Consider the following 22,797-nt stretch of genomic DNA (forward strand, 5'->3'; position numbering starts at 1 on the left):
TCACCACTTTCCGTTCCTCCACCTCACATGAAACATAAGACTCTTTGTGGTGAAAGAGGTATGTCACCCCCCCCTGCCCTGCACCTCTCTGCACCTTGGCAACTTCATAGCACTTTAAAAATTGTGCAGTGGGTGGATATAGGCTCAGACCGGGGGGGTGTAGTTACTCTTTAATTAACATCAATGTAGCTTGTGTTGAATTATCATAGTACAAGCCAGTTGAAGATAAACAACCTGAGGGGAACAACAGTTTTCCAACTTTTACATACAAATTCCAAAACTTGTTCAATGTCAACGTGACCAAGTTAAAATGTTATTTCCCGGAGGCCTCAGGAATTGTACAGTAAATCTTTTCTCTCCCCCTCTCTCTCTCTCTCTGCTACTCCATCCCCAAATCCCATTGGTCATGGAGAAGCTTTAAAGCAACCCTGTACCAATTACTGGCTGCTAAATGACTCTTTTCTAATTACATTAACATATCAGTATTTAAGGAATGCATCTCTCACACGACACCAGATGATTATCATGATGAGAAATAGGGAGGCAGAGGTGGCAGGGAAGAGAGAGAGACAGGGAGAGGGAAATATCTCGCAGCTGGGGGTGGGGGTGGGGGGGGTGGGGGTTCGTATCTGCCCTCATTTCGGGATATTTACACAAAAGAAAACAGAAACAATTGAAGTAAAAACTGTTGCACATGAGCATTCATTTTAATGTCATGACCGACTTGATATTGAAGCTGTTAAAAATGAAGCAGCTGTGTAGAGTTCCGTAAGCATTTACCCGTTATCAATACAATCACGTTAAAATCAGTTAGCAGTTATATAATGAAGCTTCGTTTACTACTCCAGCAAGTAGGTCAACCCTCGGTAATGTCTTAGCAGGGCTAGTTGCTGTTCAGTCAGATGGCCAACTATGTTTTCTGGAGATCATGGCTTTACCCAGACCGAATAAAACACCACATATATAAACACAAAGCTGCTTTGCGAGCCCAATCTTTTTATAATTTAGTTATCTGCTGAAAAAAATGTGTTAGTGTTGTTTCTGTGTCACTGCCCCAGCTGATGCTGAAATGTTCTATTAACTGAAGAGACAATAGTTTATTTTTCTTTTGCATGTGGGAGCTATGTAATGAGACAGTCCAGAATGGTCCATTATGTTGATGGTTGTTATGAAAAGTGAAATCTGAAGATCTGCTTTGTCCTTGAGAGAACCACAGACTGCCCAAGCAGTTTATGCTGCCCCCAAGATTATAGATTTCAATCTCTGCTCATATAGCACGCATGCTGTATGTGACACATCTTTGTACAGTAACAGATATCAGCCAGAAGGATGACACATATTAGAAATTTGAGGCTGCAGCAGCTTCTTACTGTGGACTACAGGGAGTGACATCAATAAAGGGACCAAAGTGACACTGTAGTGTCACCTTACATTACAGAGAAAATGGCAATGATCACTCCTTCACAGACTTTGGAGATGTAATGGCTTCTAATCTGAAACACTACGGGAAAATCATAGCTCCTTGCAGCGTTTTAAACCATCAAACGGAACCAGACAATGACGCTTCCTCTGTTGTAGAAAATGTCATCCACAGGCCATATCGAATGCAGCGGCACCTGATGATAATGTTACTTTACCTCCCAGCAGGAGAATAATGTTGCAGCCCCCTGCTGTGGTGTACAAGCTGTAATAATTTGGGAGACAGCACTATAAAGGCTGTCCTACCAGTAATTATAACCAACAGACATGATCTCATTGTCTCCTCCCTCAGCAATGTATTGAATACGCTTATGGTTACCTCTTAATCATACAGATCTTTGTTTGGAGGACCAGGAGGGACTATGTATGTATGGACTATGTAGAGGAAAACTGTTTCAGAAGTGAGTACAGATATCATACATTTTGTTGAGAATTAAAATGCTTGTAAAGCAAAGTGTGGTTCCACAAAGAGCAGCTCATTTGGCAAAGAAATTATCATCAAAACAATGTGAATTATGAAGTTACAAAAGAGTTGCAACATAAACTACATTGGATCAGTTTGTTTCAGTGCTGACAACAGTTCATTTCTAACATATCTGGAAACAAACTTGCCTCCATGCATTTGAAATATTCGTATTAGCACTCAAACAAAACTCAAAACCAAACCATGTCCACGACAGTATTTAAAAAGTGTCATGATTAGAGCTGTGAATCACATTAATGTTTTGTGACTATTCACAAAATTAACATACTATTTAATTAGATTTTTGCATGAGAAATGGTGAGAAGAAACATTTTATTACCTATTACCATCTCAGCCTAGACAATTACTCATTGAATTCAAACAATTATTAGAATGTCCTTGTTTGTTGAGTTAATACATGTCCAACAGTGCTTGGTGTTGCCAATTGTTGTGCTCTGTCATGTGATGAGTTCAATTCCAGCCAGTGTGGCCACGTCCTGGACCAGTGACTCTGCTTGCCTTTGAGAAGCTTGCTGAGCTTTCAGCTCCGCCCTGTTTCTATGACTGTCTTTGAAATGTTAATATTCTTATATATTAATATTTACAGCTCTAGTACTTAAGTGCTACTTATGCATTATTAAAGGCCAAGTGATAATTAGGATGAACTATTGACAGAAATGTAATATCTATATATCTATATATTTTTAATTTATTAAGTTTCATCAGTTTAGAATCACCTGAAAGCTGTTGCGTCTGCAGAAGCCCAGAAGCCATAGAAGCAGCTCTATATGTTGAATTTTACGAGCAGTACCATATTTTAAATGCAACCTCTCTTAATAAGACAGTAATTCCACTTTTCACCCCACTGGCCATCATGGTGACTGCAACAACGGACTGATGCACAGACAGAATGAGGATACACAGACAAGGAGGAAGACTTGAATCATACATCTGCCCTCCATGATTACTGGTAATGTGACCGTTTGACAAAGGATCAGAAGGAGAGGAGTCACCGAGACCTCGACAAGTGTAGCGTTATTCTGTTGTGGTGTTTCACAGAGATGTAGCTACAGGAAAACACTCTCAACTCCAACAGCCGCATCGACAGCTTTAGATGGTTGGGGCAGACAGGAATAAATCAGAGAGAGGGAAGCAATGGATAGGGTGGGATGGCTGAGGGATTCTGTTCACAATATAAGTGATTTACTTTGCTGCTGGAGCTGTCACACCGTACACAGTGAGTTTCTGCAGGTGCTGGGCTGCTGTTGTTGCTTTTTTTTTTTTCTTTCTTTTTTTTTTGCCATGACAGATTCTGAAATGGACAGCTTCAGAAACAGGATTTGATTTTCAGTCTTCCACATGTCATCTTAAAGTTTAAATTATATGATGCTGATAAGAAAACTAAAGATACAGGGAGCTTAAAGAGATAATTCTGCTGAATGACACTAATTTCCTCCTCATAATAGATTTCCCTAAAGACTGAAGACTGACAACAAGTGTGTATCAATGATCTCCAGTCTGAAAACCCCCACTGACTCACCTTTGATGTTGTAAGGGTTGTCGATGACAAAGTTCCCGTTCCAAACCACAGACAAGTCCACTGGCAGGTCGCTGATGTCATTGCCCTCGTAGGTATACTGAAACATAAAAGAATACAATCAAGCTTTCCACATTCAGGTAGAATATTTTTCCTTTTATATCGTTATAGGAGAGACTGCTTCTATTCATAAAATATTAAAAGAGCAAAAGAGAAAATCAGAGCAAACGCAGTTCAGCTTGTGGCTGGTACTAAGATCATCCCCTGCGGTGCTCAAACAGTTGAAGGGCCATAAAAATGAATGATGAGAGACAGGCTATATTGTGATTTTAACACGCCGCACATCCGCCGCTGCCTGGCAGAGCACAGAGTTGATTAAGAGATTGGAATCCCCATCACTGTATGACTCATTCCATTCCAGTGATGAATGAAAAGCGTAATATATCTTCAACAATAATATTCTCATCTAATTTCATTTTTGCATCCTGAACTAATAAGAGTTGAAATGTAATTGACTCGTTGTCTGCATAATCAGTTTTATGGAATCACTTTAAATGAGACAAGCTTCAAAAGCAGCAAATGTGATGGTGGGACATTAAATGTAGGGATAACAGCCTAAGAGCTCTTATGAGACCAAACCTCCCAACAAATACATTAGCAAGGATGATTATCGCCGGCAAATAAAATGCAGCTTAAGAATTTACACTATCACCCTCCAAAAAACAAAACAAAACAAAAACAACAACCTTAAAATTCATAAAGAACACCACACATCCTCCTCACTCACAAACACATTTTGTATTATTAACTATTCAATTCCTTCTCTTTGACAGTACAGACGCTAGATAGCACCACTGTACATAACCGGCTCTCTGCTTTGAGGATGCAGAGATGTTAGTTCATGACCATGTCAGCCACTCTCACTGCTATGGTCACTATCTTCTGTGGCCTCAGGGTGACAGATAGCAGCACTATTCTCTTCTGGAGGAGTAATGATAAAATCCAATGTGAAAGCCTCAAGCCTGAGGGTCCAGGGGCTAAACACGCACGCACGCAAGCACGCGCACGCGCACGCACACACATACACACACACACACACACACACACACACACACAACAACTTTACCCACTATGAAATACTGTGAGATTTATCTTGACATCTGTAATAATTTAAATGCATTTGAGGTTTTTTTTTGGGGGGGGGGGGGTACAAGAAATGTGCATAGAGGAGATAAGAAAATGAGAGGACAGAGCAATGTTACAATGTATGAATGGCTGATTAATTCATTCTTCACATTTCCGATTGGATGAATTACGCTGAGCGGGCCCTGAAGGTGCAGCGATATGCAACTAAAGGAGGATGTCTCCATGTGTGTCAGGGGAACTCCTACTTTGCTCTTGGAGTTCATTTGAAAAGGGAATTCTTTTAAAATGTATGACGATCTCAGTTCTCAGCCCTGTTCAAAGCTGCGGTGTTGAGTGAACAGCTACACTTGTGTCAAGTGACCACTTACTGTATGATCAAATCTCACTTCACACTGCAAAGAAACATATATTATCTTAACTATTTACCAGTCACATTTCTTTTATCCAGCACAAGTGACGCAACAGAGCTGGTCATTGATTCGCATATTTCCTTTGTTTTTTAAATTCTGAATGCCCTTTCATACGCAGCCCTTCCTATTTCTCCGGGTTTGGGCCCAACACCAGGGCTGCACTGGCTCATGCATCGTCTGTGAGGTGGAAGCAAGCAGGATTTGCGTAGCTTGCACACCAAAACTAATGCTGAACTACTGTAGAAACTCTTTATTCACTTGACAGCTGCTCTACCTGCCAGTCACGCCATCTCTAACAAGCAGCACATGTGGGTATAATTAAGCATTTCTATTTGAATACAGGGGCAGCATGGCTCAGAGGTAGAGTGGCCGTCTAGCAACCAAGGGGTTGCTGGTTCGATCCTCACTTCCCCCAGTGACCATGTTGAAGTATCCTTGAGCAAGATACTGAACCCCTATTTGCTCCTCTCACCCAATGTCAGCTGTCAGGCTCCAGCACTTGGTACCACGTCAGCGTGGGTAGACTCACCGACCAAGTGTTCCCCAGCATCATTTGTGTGCGACACAACAACAATGGACGACATGGAGGCAGCGTGATGCCTGTTGCTGTGGTTTTTTAACTAAAGGTGAGGGACAACAGAGGCAAGGCTTCAAGCAGCGAAACAGAACATCTAAGAGAAGTATAAAAGACTTTACCAAGCGATCCACCAGTATTCCACCGAGGCTAAGATGATAGGAAGTAGACGACGTAAGCGGGTAAGTTACCCAATCAGCGCCCCACTATGTGTTTATGTCACATTTTAGTCCCCGCTCGACTCGCTTGGAACCCCAGCAGAACAGGGACCAAAATGGTAACGGTTAGTACCGTGTTGGGGCCAGTGGAAACGGGGCCAAACTGACCCGACTCCATCAGACCTGAGCCGAAGTGAGCCAGTGGAAACGTGCCCTTAGGGACTGGTTGGTGTTCAGTATGGATGATGGTGCAGGAAGAGGTGGGAGCAAAAAAATGAAAGATGGTGAGAGGAACAATGTGGAGGTAGTGCAGAAAGTGTTGAGGGGCTAATATGGCAGCAAGGGTGAAGGAGAAATAGCCAGGGGAAGATGGATAGAGAGAGGTTATTGTGTGTTATTCTGTGGACACCATTCATTTACACATGGAATAAGAGGCTGGGGCTGGGCTATAAACGCCTGAGCTGGTGGGGGCTAAAGTGAAATTGGCATTTTCAATTTGTTCCCTGACATGTCTGCCTAGGTCTTTTCACACATTCCTCTGCCCCATTCCACCCACTCATTTTCTTCTCTCCCTCTCTCTCTCCCTCCCTCTCATTATTCCTTCGTTCTGCCTCTGTACGAACCCCCTCCCCTATCAATCTCAGTCGTGCTTTCCCTCCCCTACCTCTACCCCTCAGAATGCCCACAGTCAAACCAGGACTTGTGGAGTACATTCATTTATTACATTTTTCAAAAGATGTGCTGAGACCTGTGCACAGATGTGCAAACTCTATTGTGAATTTGCAGGATAAATAAAACCACACACAGCTTTAATTTACCTCCTTTAATGTCCGTGAGCATATGAACTTCTTCAATCCCCCCCCAAAGCAAGAGACCACCCAGTCTGCCTGGGAACGAGGGCTCTCCTTCACCAGTAAGAGATGAAGAGACTGTGTGTGTGTGTGTGTGTGTGTGAGTGTGTGTACATAAACAACAATGAGAGGCAGAGAGACAAAGAGAGGAGATAAAAAAGAGAGAATAAAGGCCAGAAAAAAGAATGTGTCAAAGATGGTAAGGGGGGAGATGAGTGGTCCCACTCACACTTGTTCATGTAGTCACAGATGAATGGATTCGAATTTCTCTCCAATGGATGAAAAAAATGCTTTTAGTCAGATCATGTTTACACAACAGGTGGATTTCACTCATTTACATTCAGTTTTAACTCAGTTCACATGTGATTCAAACTGAGAGTGGTCCAAACAAGAGCTGAGGAACAGAATCAGAGCCGCAGTTTCATCAGTATACCACAAAGACAAGATTTACTTTATCTCTGTCTCTCATCAAAACAGCCACAATAAAGCTTCATTAATATAAATAAAGTCAGAGTAGCCATAATCTTACATACAGGACCAGCCACTCCCTGCAGGGCACGCTGCATCAGACAACTGAATAAAACAACATTCTCACTGAGGGCGAGTACTGAAATACTATTTATTTGCTATTTGGGCCAAAACAGGATTATTCTTGACCTTGCCTTGTTGACTTGTACCTATAATACTACATACGTTGTGTCAGCTTGTTGTCATACACCAGATTCTACACTAGTATCACATCTTCTTCTTCAGCATCCGGTGAAGAACAGAAATGACACACGGCACAACCATCAGTTTAGAGAGCAGAGAGGTTAAACAGAGAGATCTTCAATTTGTGCATTATCACTCCAATGTTGTAGTAAAGACCAGATCAAAAACAAGTAAAGACTTAGTCAAGACCAGAGCCAGGAGATGGTCTCTGAAAGGTCCTGTGTATCCACAGACTGTGGAGTACTTTTTTGTTCTTATAGTTTGCATATGAAATCTTTATGGTTTGTGTAGCAAAATTTAATTACAGATGAAATCAGTGACATCTTCCTCTCTGCTTGAACTTGTACAGTTATTGGTTCATTTGAAGCTGGGTGCTTTTATGTCCAATCAAATAATGCACAGACAGTTCAGCTATACTGCCACAGTTGTGGTCTTGATACAAAATCTCAAGTTGTAGTCAGAGTGAAAATGCAGTCCACTCCTTCAAAAACTGGTCTTGAGTGCTGTATTCTAACGTCAGACTGATGGTACAGGATACCGACACCATCTTTGTGTCATTAGCAAAGTCTTTTCAGGCTTCTCTGCTATAAGCCGTCATGACTCCAGACAAGCTGCAGTACACAGGCCTCCCTCCATTTACATCCTTCTTTCACCAGCTGATTGGAACGTGGCTAACTGAGAACTAGAACCCTGCTTCCCCTTTTTTGTTCATGTTACAGGTGTTAGTTTCTATTTCCATCCAAAAGGGGGGAGAGGTTAATCCTCAGCGTGAAAACATGCATGTACTTTTGCTCCCAAACACCAACATTTAAGGAGAACTACATTTCTGCATGTATGTGTGTGTGTTTTAATGACCAACGGAGTACGAGGGAGACGTAACAGAGGTTAGGTTAAGATCCAGGGCTCACCTCCTCTCACTGCACCAAAGGCTTATTAAACCTTTATATCAAAGCAGCATTGTTGCACGGTTCAGGAAAGACACACATTGACCAAGTGTGTGCCAGGTCTATTCACTGCAGAGCAGACTCCAAATGAAAATACAAATATTATGCAGGAGACTTCCAAAAGGTCAAGATTTGCATGTGCAAAAGATTCAGATTATTCAAACATTCATTCTTTATTGTCCTGTTTATTTATTGGCTCCCTTATAGAGGATATTTGCTTTCACAGTCAGGATACAAGTAACAAACAAACAGAAGCATCATCACAACTGTTGGTGCATGAAGAGATGATATCTGAGCTTGTATCTGAGGGGGGATGTATTCTGTAAATTAATCCAAATACACGACACAGTTCAAAATGACAATGAGTTTAAGAGTGCTAAGGCTCGAGGATAGATGCTGGAAAACACTGAAATGGACAGGGAGGGAGTGGCCAGAAGGACAGTGACATATTTTTACAAATATACTGTGACTAAAAAAAAAAGAGGCAAATTAAAGAACAAACAAAAAACTGTCTGAGAATGAAAACCGAGGGAGAGAAGCCGAGCATAGATGAATGGAGAAGAAGCGGTGAGGGAAGGCAGGCATGGAGTAACAATGGCTACCTTCTGTGAGGGTCACAGCCTGATAATTAGTCATTTTGAAGGTGTGTGCAAGCTGGACGGCTAAAAATATCAAACAGGCCCAGGGCGAAGCCATACCTGGGACAGAGCAGGTTTGTCTCCCTCTCTCTCTCCCTCACTACCTCAAGGTGACGACAAAAAAAAATTATGACCTGACTTAAAACATCAATCTAAAGGAATCTACTTTTAAAGTATTTGGAAGAAAAAAAAAAGTCACCAGACTCAATGCGGGTCCATCTGAAATGTGTTTTGCTAGTCTAGATAAAGCTCAGCCCACAAACCTATGGATGTATACACAACACTACCCTTCCCGCACACACATACACAATGTCTCGGCCTCCTAATCAAGGATCAAGTGGTAATCCTTCCTATAGCTTAGTGTGTGTATATGTGTGTATGTGTGGGGGGTCAGGCGGCGTGGAATCAGCCCTGCTCATAATGGGGGCCTGTTAGCCAGTGCTAATCGCTAATGCTAACAGGATTGGAGCATGGCCGGACCCAGTTACCCAGCTTATCTCTTGCACGTGCACGTATGTGTGTGTGCACGCGCACACACACACACACACACACACACACACACACGCACACACGCACACACACACACACACACATCTTTCATTGACGGAGAGTAAAGCGAGAGGAGGGGGACTAAAGTGCTGGCTTGAGGGAAAAAATAATGCTGCCATAGCCAATGTTTCTTATTTTCCAGCCTACGCATTAAGCTAGTGTAAGCTTACTAGACTTCCTCCTGAACAAAAGGCTGATTTTGGGCTATTTGCGGAATCATCCATTCTGCAAACCTTTCCCCCTCTGTCAACTTATGCCATTTGTTTGGTGGCAATTCTCCCTCGCCATTTCCACTGTCACACAGTGTGGTTTCTGCAGACATAGACAGTTGAATATTTTCTCACCGTGTAGTTGCATTACTTGGCTGTCTCTATTAAAGTGCCCTCTATCAGGTGTCACAGGAGTAGATATAAATCGGACTCGATGTATTGATGAATTAATCCCCAGATTAGATGTCTGTTCAGCCTTAAGGTGCACAGAAAATAGATATATTTATTATCTTCTCCACACCTCACATGGTGTTTTGACTTTTGCGAGCCAAAGCAGGTACTGTTCCAATAGGTAATGCAAAAATGTATGTTTGATTAAATCCTTTGAAAAAGACCTTGATAAATACAGGTTTTTTGTTTTTTTTACTACGTGTTGCTTGAGTTTTGGCTTCTGTGGCAACAGTTGAAGGAGAGCCAGCCTTTGATTGAATTTTTCATTACATACAAAGCAATGCTGATAATTTTTATTTCAGGAAACAAAACCTACATGACTTGTGTGCAGATTCAGGCTCTTTTGATGACATAAACCTCCAACGCAGTTGAACAGCAAGCTGTGACTATGAATGGAATTAAAGCAGATGCGGAGGTAGACAGAGGTTTAACCTCCTCTCTCTCCCCTTGCAACTTCACCTGCCCGTCAAACAGTCACACAGAACGGAAAACACAGAAGGGTGGAGCACTGCCATGATAGAGAAAATGTAAAGGTCACAAATCGGAGTGATAGCAGGCAAGATATACAAAGAGGAAATAGCTGCTGAAACAGGGGTGGAGGATGGGTGGGAAAGAAGGCATATGCTCATAGTTGAGCAGCAATTAATTCTCATTTATACATGAGAGGTGTGATGGAGCTTCGCTCTTCACCTGTCAAGGAGAAGGAGAGGCAGTGAGCCAATGAACAGACAGAGATGGAGAGGAAGTGTAAGACTGGGAAGAAGGGAAGGGAAAGAAGGATGACGCTGCTGGCATTTTGAGAAGCAACTTCAGCACTGACAATTCTGATAAGTGTCACTGTGAAAAGGCCACAATTGAAGTTCAAATCAATTTTCAAAATATGATCAGAGCAGTGAAAGTAACAGAAAATATAGTAATAATGAAGGAACAATGTTAGAACACTACTCCTGCATTCTAAGCCCCCCAACACACACACACACACACACACACACACACACACACACACACACACACACACACACACACACACACATAAAAGCTGCAAGCAAATTAAAACCTTTAGTGTGTACTGTGGATGACTGTGATGGCAGGTCTAGTGTTTATATCTCATTAGGCCGTGCCAGGCCATGCCCGTCCACACTCTTCTATGCTCTACTACATCCAGCCTCCATGACCGGCACTAAGGCCCTCATTAGTCCCAGCGCTGCCACGTTTAGCACGATGTGTGGAGTGTGTGGAGAGTGCGTGTGTATGTGTGTGTGCTTTATTTAAACGGAAGGGATATTTCAAATATAATTTGCCATGTCAGTTGTTTCAGTAATTCAGATCTAAATTGGTCTACGGGACATGAAAATGTCCACAAAACCTCAGACTTTAGTGTGTGTCAGCGCTGAACTTCATTGCTTGCTCAGACATATGCACACACACACGCACACGCACACACACATACAGTACACACACACACACACACGCACACACACATACAGTATACACACACACACACACGCACACACCATGTGTGACACCATTAGACCATCGTGGTTGGTGTTAACCGCTCCCCCTGCAGACACGTTTGGCCTATCCTAGACCTCTACTTGCTCCATCTCTCCATCCATTCATCCATCTATCCATCTGCCGTCCCTTCATTTCCCATCAGACAGGGGGACAGCAACAGATTATTTCTCAACAACGTCCTCTCTCACCTCCAAACTTTTACTCCACATGGTGTCATTGCACTCTTCCTCTTTGCCTCCTCATCCATCTTTTACGTGGCTCCCAGTCTTTCCCCTGGTATCTCCACCCCCAAATCTCTTTGCTTTACTCTTTTTCCTCACTCCTCCTCTTATTCGCCTTAACTCTCAAAATCTTGATGGCTGCTTGTTTGTTCTCTCTTCCTGTGTGTGCCAAAGCTCGCACACACAAACAGCAGTGTCCGTCTCGACTGCCCGACTGCAATTCATCATCATTTCATCTGCCTTAATTGGATGCCATCAGGACTCCTGATACTTCCCATCTCTCCTTTATTAAACAGCTGCTGCACACACACACAGATGAATAACATGCGCACACACAGACACATGCACACACATGACCTCATGTCTGCCTTTCTTCTCTTTTCCTCCTCTCACTGGTGAAGGGATGGAGCGCCCAAGTGGTTCATCAGACTGAAGTTAATGGTGTAGGCCCACACTGATGTTATCTGGCCACTCATTCCTGCCCTCCAGTGAGAAACCACATTTAGGACATGTGAGTGTGTGTGGTGTGTATGCATGCATTGTGTGTAAATGTGTTTTTTGGCTGCTATGACCCTTCTGGCGCTCTATGTGCAACACCCCAGCATCTCTTTAGTCCTTGCCCCTCCACCCCTGCCTCTGTTTTGCCACCACACCAGGAAGCTGCCTGGGCCGCGTCACAAGACTGGTGGGAACCCATGGCCATGGCAGCTTGATGTTTTGGTTGCTGCTGACCACAGCTAACTGCTACCATACGGCCTGACGGATGGCTTTGTATGTGTCAGTGGTAATGTGGGCTTGTTTGGCACATAAAAATATGGAGAGAACTCTTTCAGCATTTTAGTCCAATTAACTTGCTATAGGACCTGCCACAATCTGCCATTTCATCAAGGCTGCAAATTTTTAAAAAAAAGAAAGGGGAAGAAGAAGAAAAAAGCTGAATTATATTTGGCTGAGAAGGCATCATTGAAATTGTGAATTTGTTAAAGAAAGGGAAGGTGCCTAAAAAAAAAAAGGTTCTTTTCACAATATGGAGCTTAAGAAAGTTCACTCACACACTCACACACACACACACACACACACACACACACACACACACACACACACACACCTCTGCTAAGTTGGAACAAACACTTGTTTCATGTCTCTGCTTGCAAACCACTATCTGATACTGCATTCTTCTTCATGTCTTGTGATACGCATACGTTTTCCCCTTTGGGATCAGTTGGTATGTACAGTAATCTTAGAAATACCATAGGGCCAATATCTAGATATGGATCGCCAATATCCAACAAGGTTAATATGCAACTTATGTTACACGATCATATATCATATATGTCACACACACAGTAGGTTATTGACAGCCTCCTGTTAGAGGATACTACAGAAGCGTATTGAGTTATTCCGGTCAGTGTAAATGAAGTAAAGTATGGGAAACTAAAGTTTAAACCTGATCTGATGGTGGCTATCATGTAGATCCTGCTGATACCCGTCTTCTTTAGGATATTGTGGTAATATTGTGTCAACGAAGAGAATAGTTTTGGCCTGAGGAGAGACAGGTTTGAACCAAAATCCTTCCTTATGCCCTCATTCCTCTCCTCTGTTCTATTCAATAGAACTATTCTCCTGACTTTTTTCTGTTCATCAATGCTCCAACTTCTGTAGACTGTCATCCCTATTTTTCTTTTTAGCTTTCACTGAGATCTCCTACTAACTTGTACTGTCCCTGCAACCCCCTTCCTCTTTCATTTTAGGCATTTCTCCACGTTCTTTTCATCCCTGTAACAAGAGAGCACGACTCAGACACACTAATGGTAAACACCACTGCATGCATCTCAAACACAGGGTTAAGCCTCCCCCTCTCACATGCGTTACATAGCTGCAGACATAAGTGGCTCTCTACCTGGGACATGTCCCTTTAGATATGAGCTGCTAGCCTTGTAACAGTGTTCAAAATACGGCTTCAAAGTGCAGTTTATATGAAGCCAATATGCTGCAAGTTAAGTTACACATGGAATCTGACCAAACATTGAAAGCATCAATCTGGCATTTTAAAATTCCTGCTGGAGTAACTCCTTCGTGGATAACTTTGTCGGTTCTTGGCTTTTATACGTTGAAGAGCATTATGCTCTGCACTGCCTGTGCTGAGGACAAGCCTTGTTAAAATGGAAATAGTTTGTTTCTTCAATATCTAATAAAATGCTGGAGGTAAAAAAGCTTGCGTATCTCACTAGACTGAGTTGTTTTTAATGCATACCTGTGAAGCATATGGTTTCCTTGTATTAGTAAATATGAATTAATTTAAGGGTGAGTGCCTGTTCTTGTACAGTGCCTTCACACCTTTGCAGCACTCTAAATGCTGTACAGTGTTTGGTGGAGACCACTATGCGTGGTGCTCATCCCACCAATTAGTAGATGACCCCTTGACCTCTTGAGCCATGCCGCCCATCAATACTACTTCAAAAATATATTGATTCTTCATTTCTATATTATTTTCAATCATTATTTTCATGACAACAATACCGAGTCCTATTGTAGATTCATACATGACTCACTGAGCAGCCAAAGAAGAACTAAAAATGGAGGTGAGCGTGTTCAAAACAGAAATGTGAACATCTATGAAGGGATTAACTAATATTTAAGACCATTATCTTTTTGAAATACTGCTTCAGTGCTATAATAAGACTCCTCCTAATAATTCATGATACATAATTGAAATCATAAGCTCAAGCCTGAATGAATTATGCCTTGATGGATAACTTTTTTCATCTAGTAACTGCAACTGCAGCCTCATGTAAACTTGACGCAGAGAAGCCGCATCAGGTCTTCCAGCTGGCACGGCTAATTGCTAACAGTGGAGACGTGCTGACAAGCTGAGGCTAATTGCTGATAGCATGTTGGTCTTGTGGATATCAAATGGAGATGTTCTGTTATTGGCCTAGTTTAGGCTTTGCTGCTGATTAACGATGGTCTACAGCCACTACAAACAGATAATACAAAGACAGATATGGCTAGCTAATTAGCCTCACCAAACAGCAATCATTTGCCTTGCTAATGACTTTTGTAGGTTTTTTAAAAATCTGTCAAATATTTAGCTCTATGTGTGACATGTGATGTCAACTGTAACATCCTCAATCCACACCAAATTAACATCAGCAGCTCACAAATCTAATCTTAGTGCTCTGCAGGTTCAGAGGTTGAGAAACAGACGGGAGACGAGGCAAGCAGCAGAAGTCAGAGTATGAAAGATGAGAAAGACGTAGTCAGAGAAGTAGTGAAAGGCAGGAAGGAGAAAGTGTAACAGAGAAGAAGAGAATGAAGTATGACGGAAGATGAGCTCTACAGGCAGAGTGAGGAAGGGAGAAAGAGAGGTACGGAGTCAGCATGTAAACATGATCAATCCGCTCCCAACTAGCTTCAGAGACAGACTTCCCCTTCACATTTTCAGCCTCAGTGAAGCGCGACGCTAGCTACCTCTTATCTGTCACGCTAGTCTGAGGCCTCACAAACACACACACCTGTACACAAAACCCAAGTTCAACACACAGAGCAGCCATGCCCCCACAAATACCTCTGACGACAGGAACACATTCACACACTCACAAATATTTATGGCTCAAAGTAATTCAATATGGACTGACTAACCTTAAATCAACAACACACCCTGGAAGTACTGATTCACATTATGGATGTTTGCTCTCTTGCCCTCAAAGGGAGGCAAGTCCCCACAATATGTTTTTTTGTCAACACTTTTATGTCCCCAAAACATCAGTGAAACCTGGACAAACACACAATTCTTATTGAAACTTCTGAAAAAAAATATGTTTTTGCTGGATTTTAAGTCTTTAATCTGGCAAAGAAACATTCATCCCTGACAGCCCAAACCACAAACAATAAAATTCACAGAGGCACAGAAGCTTCACACTGCACCAATCACAGAAATCATGACAAGTTACGATTTAGATCAGCACCGTCAGAATGTCGAATTGAAAAATGTCCGAGTGAACTCTTGACGTCTCGACTATTTGCTGAGGCCCAGTGTAGGAGATCAGAACTGGACGATTTACCTCAAAGGTGAGCAAACTTGTGTTTGTGTGATGCACAGTAAATGTTATGGTGGCCATTAGACAACGGAGGCCATATTTAAACCCAGGCTGAGTCAATGTGCTCACTGATCATGATTTAGTTCCAGAAAGACAAGGCTAGTTGATGGAGCTTTAAGCTGAAACAAATTCAAAGAATGATCTGAGCTGGTTGAAGTTCTCGTTTCTGTTCATCATCGTTTTACTTAAAAAAAACAACAAAGAATTGACAACACATTTATCAGTGATCGAGATGACAGGCATCCATCTCCTTCCTTGACTGACAGTACTCATTTCTTATTATACACAAACAACAACAACAACAACACATCCAACGTCAATATCACCTGAGTCCTTGCACACATCTAAATGATGTCATCAGCGAATGACAAAAGCTCTGTTCTTGCTGCTGCGATGATTCAATAACACCCCCCCACATGTGTGGTGAAAGAGTTCTGGCATCCACACTTCTCATTTTACTTTATCGTACTCACCGCTGTTTTCTGGCACTGGATAGAGGTGCTATTGAAGCGCAGGGCGGGGACGCTGTGAGTCTCCCCCTGGATGTGGAAGACGCATTCGTAATTCCTTTGTCCAGACTGGGGCTGCGGCAGGTTCTTGGCTGCTAAGGTGATTGGCTTTGTCACCCCGACTGGAATGTAGATCTGAGTTGAGGGTAGAATCTGGGGGCACTCCTGGAAGGTACGAGAAATGAAAAGATACTCAGTATTTCCCAAAAGGAAAATTAGCAGTAAGAGAAGAAGAGATTGAATATGTTTTAAAAGTCACTCTAATCCAGGCCAGATCTGCGAAAACACACACTGCCTGCACGGTTCGCATGGTAACAGTTGTGCAACACTTCTACTGGCTGCCAGATGTAAATGTTACATTACACTAAACAAAAGAGTGTTTTATACAGAGTTCATAAAAGATAATTAAAGCAATTCAATTGTTCTCATCACAAGATTGCTGTATTGTCAAAGCAATGAGAACTCTGTGTATTATTTCCATATGTGGAGGGGAATAATGAGCTTATGAACTTTGTTGTGTTTGCCTCTATTAGTCAATGATGTTGGCCGAAGCTGGCAGTTTTGTTCAGCCCACCCACTATGTGTGTGTGTGTGTTTGTGTGTGTGTGCCTGCAACATGTGTTGTTGCACGATGTTAGCCTCAGCTTGCATGTGCTCACGTAACTGTATTAAAATAAGGACAGGGCAGTGCAGGCTGAATGTAATGTTTCCTTAGATATGAATGTGCTGGAAGAAATGAAGTCATTGCAGTGTTCGTGTCATGATTTGGCAGCAACACAGATGTTGTCAACAGCCAGAATGAGAGAGAAATAGAGGAGGGGGGCAGGTCTGATACAACATGAGTTAGAGCTTGGGTGGAACTAATCTTCCCTTTACCAGTGAGTTTGAGCCAAAAAGGATAACAACCCATCACTGATAAATCACACTTCATACAACCTGTTTAGCGACTCACATAATAAGAAACATGCGGCCAGTGGAAGGCAAATGCAGTGCAAAGAAATTACAGTCACACGATACCAGAGGCGCCAATTCTTTGTCCCTCGGAGGGCAAAAACGAAACCTAACGGCAGACATACACTGCGCTGCTAAAATGCAAAATGGTACTAAAATCCCCAGTTCCCTTAATTAAATATTATCTAAGCTTCTACGCCAACAAACATGTTTCAGTGACAGTAGAACGTATTTTTGTAAGGTGCTTCCTTTACAGGTCAATTTTTCAAGCTGTTTTTGTTTAACGATAAGAACTAGGAGAGACAAATATACTATAAATCAGTGCTTCACTCTTGCATTTTTACATCTTGCAGGCCAACTTTTAAATTATTTAGGGCACAACTTTGAAATGATGGGCACCAATCAAAGATGACAAAAAAAATAGACAAATACCAACATAAAATAGTTATTCCTAGATTTAACAAAAGAAAATTATGTATGTCGAACTCTTTCTTAGAGTGATCATCAAAATCCGTTGAGAGGATGAGCGAGACAGTTGTAAAATATTCACAGCGCGCGCACACACACTTTCACTCACTCACACACACACACACACACACACACACACACACACACACACACCACTTCTTATCCTTCTAGTTGTAGCTTTTCCTTTAAGCAGACAGCTGGCTCCCTGTCAGAGAATTTCCCCTCCTTTACTCTGAGCTGTTGTACATTAGAAGCTACAGCACATCCCTCGGGCCTGAACACAATGCCGGAGTTTGTTCATTAGCCTGCTAAGCCCTGGCCTTGTGCGTCTCATCACACATAAACACATGCACAACATATAGTGAGAGAGGGGAGGAAGACTATAGGAAGAAGCTGATGAAGCATCAGCATGGAGGAATGGAGTACACGGGGAGAGATAAGACGGGTGGAAGGTAAAGGGTGGGGGCAATGAGAAGAGAATTAAATAGAAAGCAGGGAAGGGAAAAAGGGAAGAGTAAGGGAAGAGAGGAGCGAGGAGCAGGGGAGGCAACTTTAATTGAGAACAGAGCAACGTGAGGCAGCTGTTGATGCAAGGAGAGGACAAATAGAGAGAACTGGTGAGGAGGTAAGAAAATGAAAGATGCAAAAGCGTGAGAAGTCATCCTCAACTCAGGTGGCAGAGAGGATCCCTGTGTACCTTCTTTTATTATTCAACAGTCAAAACTTCATCCATGTGATAAAACCCCTTACATCCACCATAATTAGCTACCTGGAGCCTCAGACGACACAGAGATTGATGGAAAGGACCAGAGATGAAGAGAGAGAGAGATAGAGAGAAAGAGAGAGAGAGAGGGAGAGGGAGAGAGAGAAAGAGAGAGAGAGAGAAAGTGATGACTGATTTGCACTGGCAACTTTTGAAGAAATGTCTTCATACAAAGGATGTTGTTGTCAAAAGCTTAGAAGCTAGCATAGCCTGTAGTGGTGGCTAACCAACGTTGTCTTCATCTGCCTGTTGTGCCAGCTCAGCCGTCTACCTGCTGACTAGCAGTCAGTCAGGATACAGGACACATTCTGTCAGAGAACGTCAGGAAAGTGAAGGATACGGCCTGCCACAATATTACAGCAGTCGGATAATAATGGTGACACCAGCAAACAGGCAGTAAACGTTCACTGTTTGTTTAACGGTTACATGGAGACACAATTACCATTAGCTTGTAAACGCTCGCACAATGCTAATAGTCTTCTGTATTCAAACACAGGGATTCCTCTATGTTTGCAGACCGAGTCCAGGTGTATCTGATGATTTAAAACCTGTCCACTAGCCCATGCTTACTTGGTGAGCAGTGTAACTGAAGCAAGCCGCCCACGCTGCGTTCGTACAGGAGCACGGCCACGTTTACAATCGTTGATCTGGAACGGTTTTAGCTTCCGCTTTTATGATTTAAAACCTTCGAGAATTTTTTTTTTTTTTTTTTAACGGGATGTTTTTGAAAGTTGTAGCACATCAAAGAGTTTGGGAAGCATTGCATATGATCCGTTTGTGAGTTTGGAAATGTTTTGTACAATTTTGCTGTCTTCAATCTCCAGTAGCTTCCAGCAACAACAATGAGGCTGACATTTACAGAATTAACCATGAAGTCATGCATAGGAAGAGGTTCCTCATGAATTCAAGTCATTTAAGGGGGAGTAATAGATAAACAAATGATCATGTTTGGCTCACTTGAAGACTGAGCTGGAGCTAAGAGGCAGAACATGATACGGAGGGAAGAGGAAAAGGGGGGGATAAGTGAGTGTTCTGCAGAGAAAAACTATTTCATCAGTATTTGTGACAGGTGCCAAAACAGTTCAAAGCCAGTATTAGGGCTAAAAAGTGTAAAGTAACAATATTTCACCGGGGGGATTCGTTTGAAGCTGGAGGAGATTTGCTCCTTTTTCCCTCCTTCCTTTTTTCTTCTAACTTCTCAGCTTTCATTTCAGCTGTGAAGATGGATGCTGTGGTGTTCTGGGCAAGATGAGATACTCTATCCGGGTGATTTCAGGAAGACAGACGGAAAATAAAGTGAGAGATTGTGAATGTGTCGTTTCTGTGTGCACACTGTGTTGGAATTTAAGAAGAAAGCATGTGGCGTAAAAGCCTGGAGCCTGGAAGCAGCTATTGGTGGAACTGATGCTCTAATAGACAAATGACTAAATGACACCTTTTGTTTTTTATCCACAAACAAATGCTGAAAACCAGGAGCTCTTTTTTTGGACAGGTCATCAGCTGAAGGTTCAAACTCATCTGAACTGCAGTCTGACATTTCTACCGGGAGCATGTGAAGTCGAAAGGATGCCTGAAGGATTTTTTTCAAACCACAGATGGTTTCTCCACACCAAAATATGGCATGAATGCTCCATTCTGAGATTTTGATCAGAGTGTTTACATTTTGACATCTCTGCTGCACTAACAGATGTGGATACTGTAGCAAAAAACTGCCTTTACCAAAAAGGAAATGTTTTTCGGTTCTGTGCACACAGCTGACGGTTAAACAAGCATCTGCAATTACATCTGATTGGTTTGTGGTTTGAGTGTGTGTATTTGTACCTGAGATAGAGAGTGTATATGTTATAAAGGATATGTTTGTAATGGCTGACATCCAAATCTCTAACTTGTGTTCAAAGATAAGTACGGGGAGGGGGCTTTCCTCACCTTAATGTGTTTGTGTTCCCCAAACGGCTGATGTTACTTTGCTCCCTGAGGCTACAGCTGCAGTTTCCATGTGTTAACAGTGAAGGAAAGAATTATGTAGATTGTTAGAATGTATCCTATATTAAGCTGAAAATTGCTGCATGCAGAGCAAGAAATGGTTTTACCCCAAATAAAGCTGCGGTACATACATATTTCCCTCCCATAGGTTTCATATTTTCAAAAATTCATATTTTTACAAGACAAAACCTTTGATTCCTAACAATCATTTTCTAACATTCATTCAATGCATGACCTCAATTTTGGACATCTCACTGCCAACGCCCAGATGCCAGATCAGATTGAACGTCGCCACGAGCTCTCTGAAAAGGGGAGCATCTGTCGTTCTAGGTCAAGTCTGTTCAAAAATATTTCTTCTTTCATTTAATATGTGCTGTGATGTGTACCATCAGCCACCTCTCGCCACACCAAATGGAAAAAAAATTAATAGAACAAGTGTTCAGCAGGCGGATGAGATAATCTCCACTCGCAGGTGAGCAAAACACCTTTTAACATTCGCCAAGAGCAGATAATGAGGGAGTGTGTGTGTGTGTGTTTTTGCAGATATGTGGAAGGTGAGAGATTAAAATCAAGGAATAGACTGGATCAGTTGGAGGGAGAGCAGAGGGGCGGCCGTATGTGTGTGTGTGTGTGTGTGTGTGTGTGTGCATGTGTGTGTTTGTGTGAGTGAGAGGATGAAGGGTAAAGCATGAGCGGGATGCTATATAAATAAATGAATGTATTAAAAAGCCAAAAGAGTTCTGAAGGCTTTGGCATAGCCTGACAAGATATAAATTAATAAAGCTCCAAAAACACCGCGCATATGTAATGAGGCCCATGTCTGGTCGTTTTTTTTTTTTTTTTTTATATACCACCCCCTCCCCCCAAGTCTATCCATAATTAATTAGCTGCCTCTGTGATGTGGGGACTATAGATCAGGGAGGAGAAAAAATAACACACTAAATAATGAAGTAAAGCGATATGGGGAGCCCAGGGGAGAGATGAGATGGCACTGAAGGCCACAGAGGAGTGGAGAGGGGTGCAGTGGTACAAATAAGCACTGTGTGTGTGTGTGTGTGTGTGTGTGTGTGTGTGTGTGTGTGTGTGTGCGTGTGCTACATGCTCCCCCGGGCAGTGACAGAGGTCTCACGAAGAAAACTTGATGTCAAGGATCTTCCAACTGTACCTGCTTACAATCAACAATATTATATCATAATAATTAGCATTTGGTCCATGACAGCTAGAGTGATTAACTGTCCTGACCCATGTGAGCTCCTCCAATAAACTAAGAAATAAGACTCCAAATTTCTTCTCAATGTTTTCATGTCAAACTGCTGTATTTGTGCAGGTAGAAGCAAAAAGGCAGGTGTAACCTACCAGTAGCCGTTTCAGAGAAGAAGCATCAACAAATACATACACTAGACTCACAGATATTATTTGAGAGTGCAGTTGTTTGGCTGCTGGAGCTGTGATCAATCATTTGTCTCCTAATTCAACACACCAGTTAGGGAACGATTCCATCCAAACTGCGATTCTTAAGTACTGTGATGAGATATTAGTTGTTTTTTTTTTGTCTTCTTTTTCAATAAAATTAAGTTCATGGGAGAAGTAAAATCACCCACTTAATCCATCCATCCACTTTATCCATCCATCCATCCATTTTCTCCCTCTTATCCAGTTAAGGGTCGGGGGGGGGGTGGAGTCTATCCAAGCGGCTTTCAGGTGAGAGGTGGGGTTCACCCTGGACAGGTCGCCAGTCCATCACAGGACCAACACATAGAGACAGACAACCATTCACACTCACAGTCACACCTACGGTCAATTTAGAGTATCAATCAGCCTCGTCCTCTCTTGATGTCTTTGGACTGTTGGAGGAAGCTGGAGTACCAGAGAGAACCCACACAGGAACATAGAGAACATGGAGACTCCACACAAAAAGATCCCGTGCTGGAGCCGGGACCCGAACCCAGAACCTTCTTGCTGTGAGGCGACAGTGCTGACCACTGCACCACCGTGCAGCCCTCTTCATACATGAACATGGAAAATGTCCTCATAAAAAGACTTAATAGAAATAAGGTGTATAAAACACACTATCGAACAAAAATGTACTTTTTGAAGGATGTAGCAACACTATTGGATGTTACCTTTGAGTGCGTGATACCAATGGCTTCATTTTAGTTGCAGAAATATTGATTCAGGAAGAAAAGCACTGAAAATCAATTCACAGTACTAAAAAGCATTAACTTTACTTGTTTTGCATGGACACATGGATTTTCTCCCACATCTTTTTCTAACTCTTTGAGAATACAAATAAAATTGAGAGTTGTTTCTTTTGCTTGTTTCATTCATTTCAACGTTGATAATCATTTATCACATTTTTAAACTACTTTAAATGAACCACATAAGAC

At 42.2% G+C, this 22,797-nt stretch overlaps 1 protein-coding gene across 3 annotated transcripts in view; it reads right to left on the minus strand.

Moving 5' to 3' along the window:
• The window catches only part of plxna1b (plexin A1b), a 199,720-nt gene that overhangs the window by 46,366 nt on the left and 130,557 nt on the right, over positions 1–22,797 (minus strand). For all 3 annotated transcript variants that reach the window (XM_086198826.1, XM_086198827.1, XM_086198828.1), the window contains exons 10-11: positions 16,210–16,410; positions 3,483–3,579 (exon numbers count right to left, since the gene is read on the minus strand). In XM_086198826.1, coding sequence (XP_086054952.1) covers positions 3,483–3,579; positions 16,210–16,410 — 298 coding nt within the window. The remainder of the gene's footprint in view (positions 1–3,482; positions 3,580–16,209; positions 16,411–22,797) is intronic.

This window comes from Aulostomus chinensis, chromosome 3, assembly GCF_037954235.1.
Source record: "Aulostomus chinensis isolate RoL2024-O1b breed Wild chromosome 3, RoL_Achi_v1.0, whole genome shotgun sequence".
Lineage (NCBI taxonomy): Eukaryota > Metazoa > Chordata > Actinopteri > Syngnathiformes > Aulostomidae > Aulostomus > Aulostomus chinensis.